Source organism: Alexandromys fortis, unplaced genomic scaffold, assembly GCF_014885135.2.
Source record: "Alexandromys fortis isolate MF-2015 unplaced genomic scaffold, M_Fortis_MF-2015_v1.1 scaffold_11, whole genome shotgun sequence".
Lineage (NCBI taxonomy): Eukaryota > Metazoa > Chordata > Mammalia > Rodentia > Cricetidae > Alexandromys > Alexandromys fortis.
The window spans coordinates 4618196-4627115 of record NW_026067912.1 but is presented as its reverse complement, the minus strand read 5'-3'; the positions used below and the strand labels follow the sequence as shown (position 1 = coordinate 4627115).

The window sequence follows — 8920 nt, the reverse complement described above, 5'->3', positions numbered from 1 at the left end:
AATAAATAAATAAACAAATAAATAAAAACAAAAATGAGTTAAATCGTTTAATACATTTCCCTAGTCTGTACTGATACAAAGTAACTATATTTCTTCTCATGTTCACAGGACTATACCTTGACCATGTATTTTCAGCAAGCCTGGAGAGACAAGAGGCTGTCCTACAATGTAATACCTTTGAACTTGACTTTGGACAATCGAGTGGCAGACCAGCTCTGGGTGCCGGACACCTACTTCCTGAATGATAAGAAGTCCTTTGTCCATGGAGTGACTGTCAAAAATCGTATGATACGCTTGCATCCTGACGGCACGGTCCTGTATGGCCTCAGGTCTGTAGTATGCATCTTAAATTGAACTTTTCCTAGAGAAAGAAAACCCAGTTGCCTGCTGTCAGAGGAAATGTACTGTTTTCTTTATTCCTTCTGCAGTTCTACTGAAAAAGAATTAAACCTCCTATCAGGGAGATATCTGAGAGCTTAGGAAAGCATGTGTACAAAGGACTTAGCTCCAGCTAAGACTAAGTTGTTGTTACTTTTTTCTTCTTCTTCTTCTGATTTATCTTCCAGTATCAGATGCTGATGCTAAAGCCGATTTCTTTAAGGAATAGGGATAAACAATATCAAAATAACTGAAGCATGGGGTTTCTTTAAAATTTGGAAAACAGAAAACTCTGAATGTTGAATGATTGTTTGGACATGGCAGAAGGTATTGAGCTGCTAACTTGGTCATGGTCCTCTGGTGACAGAGAGGAGTGTCATGCCCTCTCATCCTCTGAGGAGCTATCGACTTACAAATAAGTACCACCTCATGTTTATTAATGTTTAATTGATGCTCTCAAATGCACCTGCAGAAAAACATTCCAGTACCAGACTATTTGGATGGGAATAATTTGTAAAGAAGGCTAGTTTAACTTCAATTAAAACCAATAGATGGTGTTCTGGAAAAAAAATTAAAACACATTTTTATTCTGAAACTATTTTAATGTAAACATTTAATTTGTATGGCAGAAGGAAACCACTCTAAATTTCAGCGTTTTGAATTCCTCTCCTCTATTATTTTGCATAAAGTATTTTTATTCCAAAAATATTACAATGTAAACAATTTCTCACGAGAAAACAAATTTGCCTCTGATCTTTTATTTTGCATAAACATGTGACTATCCTATGGTAATAGTGATGATAGTGGTAACAGTAATAGCCATCAGTTGAACCCTTCTCAGGGGTTACACAATGAGTTAAGTGTTTTCCACACATCATACAGTCGTCACCCGACACCCTATTTGCATCTTACTTCTGATTTTCATTATCCACAATAGTTGTGATCTGAACACACTGAGTGGAAGTGGTCAGAAATGACATATGCAGTTTAAGTTGGACATTATTATGAGTAGTGTGATGAAATCTTGCTTGCCAAGCTATCTAGTCCTACTTGAGAAACAAGTCACTGTTTGCCCCATAAAATCCATGCAGTAGCTAACCTTTAGTGCCTTTGTAGCCATCTGTCAGGTCTCCTCTCATGGAATTGCAGTACCTGTGTTCAAGTAACCCTTTGTTTTTCGTAATAAGAGCCCTGAAGCATGGGGGTAGGGTGCTGGCATCTTACAGGAATGTATTGTGTGAGCTCTATTGGCCCTGTATGATTACTTCATCAAAGGGTACCAAGAAGAGTTGCACCAAGCCATGCACTGCAAGTAATAGGGACTTAAAAGGGCTTAGGTATAGGTCTGGCTGAGGCACTAAGACAGTTGTTGGAGAAGATACACCTGTACCCTTCAAGACTACTGCTCCCTTTCTAGAAAAATTTTAAGTATTGACTAAAGACAATAAATGTAAACTAAAACCAATGTTTGGTTGCAGCGAAACCTAGTTCTTTGGCCAGAAAGCACCCAAGAAAACCCAAATTCCTAAAAAGTGAAGGGTGTATTATCAATATATACGAAGGAAAGATCAACTATGGTACCAAAATACTTATGGATAAAGCTAAAAATGTTAGTGAAACATTTTCACTTATAGATTGATGAGAAACATAAATAGGAGAACAATTTATGAGGCACTGCAAGCTAGTAAAATTAATTTTGTTATGTACTTGGTATAAAGTTTAGACACATACTGGATGATATCAAGTGATAAAAAATAAGAAGAGTTTTTGTGGATTGCATAGGAATAAAAAAGTAATAAATGGATCAGAAACTAATATATTTACCATGTGAGAATGGGGGCCTACATTCAAATTCCCAGAACTCAAACTTGGGTATAGTATTTTCTGTCTGTAATCCTGTGCTTGCATGCTGAGATAAGAGATAGGCAATGGAGACAGTCTGGAGATGCTCAGTCCTACTAGTCTGGTGTATAAAGCATGAAAAACAAAGACACCCTGTCCCATATAAGGTGGAAGGTCACAATTAACACTCAAAGTTGTCCCCTGACTACTGCCTACTCATGCTGTGGGACAATCACCCACTCCTCACTGCTCCCAAGTGCTTCTAGCTTTTAATATTTCTTTTGAGAAGCTGTTATTGTGCTTCAGCCATCTTTATGTATGACATAAGCCTTCTCTCTTGAAGTTTTCTGCAGCTTTTATTTGTTCTGTATAGTGGTCTAACAATAATATGGCATAGGATGTTTATCTTCTAGTCCTGTCCATTTGATGTTTGCTATGCCTCTTATACCACAGTGGGTATTCCTTTTCAGATACTGGGATATTTTCTTCTGTGATATTATTTAAGATACTATCTATGCTTTCTGATATAGGACTCATCTTCTTTTATGTCTATAATTAATAAATTTGGTCTCTCATAGTGCCCTACTTATCTTTTACATTTCATTCATATTTTTTTTAAAAAGTCATTGACTTCAACTGAATGATCTAATTCCTCTGTATGATCCTCAAGCTCTGTAATTCTGCCCACTATTAGTTCCATTCATTGTTGAAGATTTCCACTGAGGGTTTTCTTAGATTTCTGAATTTTTCATTTCTGATATCATTTCAGTTTGAGTTTTATTCAGTATTTCAAGGCATTTGGAGAATTCTGTTTTCAATACTGATCTGATTTTCTTAATTCATTCAACTGAATGTGTTTTCTTGGAGTTGACTCCAAATATTATTTGTATCCTCATTCAATGTATTCATGAGTGTGTTTGTGTCCATTTTGAAATTTTGAACATATTTATTAGGATTGTTCTTTTAAATTTTGCCTAGAATTTTGTATAAGTCACCGTCACTGGCAGCCATCGCTATGTGACTGTTAATTTTTGGAGGAGATATTTTGTCTTGGCTCTTCTAGGCCCTGGTGTTTGTACACTGGGATTTGCCAATCTGGTGTGAGCTGTGACTTCTCATCACAGCTGAGTTGAGTGAGTGTGTGGTGTTAGCATCACCTCTGCTTCACAAGTCTTGACCAGGCTCAGTGTTGCTTAAAGTCCAGTTGTAGAGGAACTTGGCATTGACCATGGGTGGCGTAGGTGAAAGTGATCATGGCTTTGTTGATAACAGGATCACAGGCTCTAACTTCATAAACCAAAGTCAGTGCAGTGTATCAATGGGTTATACCAGGAGCAGCAGTTTCACATGTCTGCTAACCTTAAGAGCCTGGCTTCATAAGGTATTATGGGAGAGTGAATCAATGCTAGGGATCCTGTGACCTCTAAATTCACAAACCAGGGTGTTTAAAGAGTGTTGTGTATGTGTGTCACAACCATAGATTTATCATGTCCTCTGGCTTCTGTGGTGCTCAGGGCAGAAGAACACACTTAGGGAAGGGAAGTGGTTCCCACTCCTATGGCTGTAATAGTCTGTCCCTTGCTTGGATTCACTGAGCTTTGTGAGTATGCCCCAGAGGCAGGAGACTGTAACTTTCTTACCTGTTTCTGCCTGATGCTATAGGTAAAAGGAAGGATACATGAGAGGTAAGATGAGAAAAGACTGCTTACCTATTAGGACCATGTACAGGAAGGTTGAGGATGTGTACCTCAGAGACAGAGGGTATGGAAAACCTTTTATGCATCTGTGACCAGTGCTATCAAGGAGGAATACACATGCCAAAGGCACTGTTTTCTGGACTTCATTATGTGTCTGTGCTGGTTGAACATGGGTTGGCAGAAGTGTACACCTTAGAGGCAAACGGTTTAGGGGTCTCTTATATCTCTAGGCTGGATGCCACAGAGCATCCTGAACTCCTGACAGCAGAAGATCATTATTTTTCTGTTCCCACTTCCAACAAAGACTCTTGACACAATAATCAATTTCTTGAGCACCTGTGACATTCATAAAATTAGCACTTCTGTGGAAAGCAGGCCCATTAATTGTGATTGTTCTCTCAGTTGCAATGTTGAACAGCAGACAAAATTAATAGGAAGATCTTAAAACACACTTTTAAGTAGTACTGGCAAATTTTATAGAAAAATAGAAGAGTTTCCTCTGAAAACTGGTGCATACCTAATACTCATTTCTTGTCTCTAGGAGTCTTACTTACAATACAGAGATGAAATTTAGTTAAAATAACCATTGACAGTATTAACTCCAAATACTTAGCCCCTATTCCTACTCATCTATCACCAAATCTGTTATTTCCTATTGTTGATAATCTAGTAAGAATTTTATTGAGTCAATGTCAAGAAGAGGAAATGTAGAACATTACATCTAATTAGAATATTATTGAAAGTATCTAGGACTAATGGAAAAAATTAGCATGCTTATATTTTGCATATGTTTTCTTATTTAATATTGCTTTAGTTTCATTATTTCCTCCATATTATATGGAAAAACAAAGGAACCTATAGAAATTTAAATAGCTACTGTACCCCAAGCCTTAAAGTAGAAATACTACTTTTTTGTCCCAGCCTTTAAATACTGGTTATCTGGTGATGCATAATATTTATTAAAACCCTGAGAGAATCTGAAGGAATGGAAGAAAAAAAAGCTAGATGAAAACAACTTTTAGTACATCTGTAGCTACGGACTTTTCTCTTGAATGATAAAATAAAGCCCTGAGAAACAGAAGGCAAGAGTCTTCTATGGAAGTTCACCTTGAGATCCTATGGACTATAGCTGTTCTAGTTAAAAGGATGAGGTGTGTGCATGTGTGTAATCCTTGGACTCAGACAAATCATTGCAAAAAAAGTCAGTGGTAGTAAAGTCCATTGGTGGGAATAATGAAAACTGAAAGGCAGTCGTTCAGTGTAGATGTAGAAGACAGAGAGCTAAACAGTTTCCATATTCTAGACAATGACCAGTAATTTGCAAATCAAAGACCTTGAGCTGTATGTCTGGGACATAAATGAAGAGCACAACTATTTACCTACCTACCCCTCTTTACAGATGAGGAAGAAGAGGTCAATGTCCACAGTATTTGAGTGAACTGTTGTAAAGTACCATCTAGTTGACTTTTCAGATATTAAAATATAACAACAATGGGGACACCAGAATACCATGCCTGTTGAACTTGATGGTGGGCATGGAGGAGCTCATGAGTTCATTTGTTCAAGCTGCAGCATGTTTGAAAACAGTCATCATGAAATTTAAAAGACAAAACAAGACAAACAATAAGAACAACAACAACAAATCAACAATAATAAAAAAATGATCAAGAGGCTATGGCACTGTGGTTTTACTCTCTAAAAAAATATGAGCCTAAGTAGAGGAAAATGATGTAGTAAGTATACTATAATATCAATTTTTTAGAATAAAACTAAAATAAGTTCTAAAAAGAATTAAGAGTTGAGGGCCTGCAGAGTTGCCAGAGGGCTTGCTGTGGAAGTAGAAGGCTCTGAGTTTCGATTTCAGCAGCATCAAAGAGAAATGTCAAGTGTGATGACTTGGGAACTACAACACAAGTGCTGTGGTGGGCAGAGATGGGAGGATTTCACCTGCTTTTCTCTCCATTCTGGGTTCTAAACAAGAGCTTAGAAATTACTTCACGGAATAATGTAAATAATAATGAGTTAAATTCTAAAAATTTCCATTCGTACAATCCATGCACATATACATTAGGTATCACTGAATACTTAGCATCCAACTATTACTGTATTACTCCAAATACATAATTTCATGTGCTAATATTATGTTCAATTACAGATTTTTTTATATTCATTGACAATCAATTGAGAATGGATAAGCTATAACAATATTTGCATCTTCTAACCCATGCTCAGAGAATTTGTTGATTGTTCCAAAGAAGCAAGTGGCATAATTAAAAAAAAAAGTCTAAGTTGTATTATCAATACCCCTTGTGAAGAAAATTAGTTGTGTTGCCCAACTCTGTGAATTTCCAACTACGTTCCCAAAATTTTAAAAGTTTATTAACCCAAAGAACAATGAGAAGCAACTAAGCATTTAAAAACTGGTGTTTTTGAAACCAGGCAGGCAATGATTGATTCCGGATGAAACTGATAGAAATCATCCACACTTGGGCCCCATATTTCTTCATCTCCATATTCTAAACTCCCCACATCAACAGAAACCTCAGCTTACCGCTGAGCAGGAAACAAACTCTGCTCAATAATTGCTCACCGAGCACCAGGGAATGATTGAGAGCTTTAGCTTTGTACACTAAGAAGCAATAGATATGTTCTTATAGATGGAAAGTTTACAGAGAAGTAGCAAGGTGCTAGCTAAAGTTTTCTCCACTGTTCTCTGGATTAGGGCATACCTTTGCCATGAATTTTACCCATTGAACCACAGAGCCTCTGAGAGGAGATGATCTGTCTTCAAAACACTCATTAAAAGATAATCGTATAAAGATATAAACTACAGAGATCTTTGTTTGCAAATCTCTTAAATCTCTCTGTGTATTTATGTGCAGTATATGTACATGTCTACAGACATCTGTGTGCATTCATGCATAAGCCAAAGGAGGCACTGCAGTATCCCACTCTGTCAATCTCTACCTTATTTAGTCTAGAAAGGAGTCCTGATCTAGCCTAGAGTTAAACTGGCATCTAGCAAGCCACTGTGTGGCGGTCCAAAAATGTGAGCCCATTTCTATCTCATCTGAAGATCAGAGAGTTTCAGCTTGCTCAAAGTTGTTAACATCAAATGTGACTATACATGCTACCTAAGATATGGTTGCTTTGTGTTTTGTCATTAAGATGATTCACACAGGTAGATCTACTCTACCCTGACCAAAAGTCAAAGAATTCAAGCATACATCTGCTCCTTCTTTTGAAATAGGAGGTGTGACCTTGGGAATGGCTGTCTTCAGGATCCTTGTCCTAGGGTGTTAGGGTGGCTTCATTGACTAAACAACAAAATGCTTTTCTCATGGATTAATGGCTTGGATGGCTCAAAGTATTGAATCAAATAGCTGTTCGAATTGTCCTTTGTATCATGTTAAAGCAGCCTTTTGTCTTCTTCTCCTGTTGTCTTTGGGTACAAAAGTGTATAGAAAATTAAATGTGGGTGAATTTCAGTATTCACTGGACTCCCAGTACTAGTTTATGTTTTCTGTTTTTATTTTTTTTCACTCACATCTTCATACTCGTTACTTATTTCTCTAATCCTCATGCCTCTACCGTGAGGATCTGTGTCTTAACAATTCACAGTAATAAACATGATTCTATGTGAATAAAGTACTTCTGACATTCATTTTTCAACCTTTATAAGATATGTTTAAGATGCATTTCTTACCAATTACAAGATACAGTTTGTGCTTTTGATGGAAGGTGAAAAATGAAGTTGTTTCCATAAAACATAGGAATGTTCTTTCAAATCTGTTCAGTACTTTAATGAGAAACTGGGAAGAGTGTTTGTGGTATAATTTACAATCATATAGCTTTCCTGTTCATATTTGCAGTCTCACTTGGCAAAGAAATGGCCCAGCATATATATGGAAACCCGTTTTTGTTGTTGTTTTCCAGACAGTTTTACATGAAGAATGATCTTGTTTTTAGTAGTAGCTGGCCCCTCTTAAATTGGCTCCTGTGCCTGCTCAGTCTGTGTGTGTGTGCCGAGGTGGGGGTGGTCTTGACCTCATGTATTTGTATATCTCCCATATGTAACATTAGATCAGACACTTGTCACTCCTAATTAAAGGTTCACATTCTTAAAGAAAGATCCAGCAGGCAACAGCAACAGTAATTCAGCCAGCCACCCCCTGATGTGTAGGCTCCTTTACTGAGAAAATGGCAAAGGATGATGTTAGCCTGTAATGAGCATAGGCAAGTGGGGTTTTGGTAATTCCATCTGCTCTCTCTACTATGCAACTTTTAGCACAAGATAGTCATCGCGCATAGAAATGTGATCTATTAAACATTAATATATCAATTTTAGCTTGGATTTCCTAATTGGCTTAATTAATTTTCGTACAGATATCTAGTAATTGAATTTTGTCAGGCTGAACAAAAGAGATTTTATTAAGACTATCAGTCTTCTTAGCCAGAATGGGGGAACTCACCGTACAATCTCAGCTCTCAAAGTAGAAAAAAAAAAAAGTCTGGCCTGTGATTCATGAGGGAAAGTGCAAGCTTTTTAAAGAACTGCATCTAATTTTTAAAGGAAATTTTTCTTCACCATTTTCATATAAGATAAAATTACTTAAATAAAAAGTAAATGTACTTAGAAATAACTTATAGGCCATGGAAGTTCACTTTCTGTAGTGGCTTGATGACAATGGCCCCCATAGGTTCATATATTTTAATACTTGGTTCCCAGAGGGTAGAACTGTCTTATAAGAATGAAGAGGTATGGCCTTATTGGAGGAAATATTATTGGGTGTAGACTTTAATGTTTCAAAATCTCAGGCCAGGCTCAGCTTCTCTCCCTCTCCTTCTCTCTTTCTCTCTCTCTCAGCTGCTTCTCCAGCACCTTAGCTGGCTATACCTTGTTCCCCACTGACCCTCTAAAAAGTTTAAGTAATGCCCCAGTTAAATACTTAATTTCAAAAGTTGCCTTCGTCATGGTCATGGTGTCTCCTTGTTAGCAGCAG

General features: G+C 37.1%; 1 protein-coding gene across 3 annotated transcripts in view; it reads left to right on the top strand.

Annotated features, from left to right (window-relative positions):
• Positions 1 to 8920, top strand: part of Gabrb2 (gamma-aminobutyric acid type A receptor subunit beta2) — a 195141-nt gene that overhangs the window by 68809 nt on the left and 117412 nt on the right. For all 3 annotated transcript variants that reach the window (XM_050138634.1, XM_050138632.1, XM_050138633.1), the window contains exon 4: positions 109 to 329. In XM_050138634.1, the coding sequence (XP_049994591.1) occupies positions 109 to 329 (221 nt within the window). The remainder of the gene's footprint in view (positions 1 to 108; positions 330 to 8920) is intronic.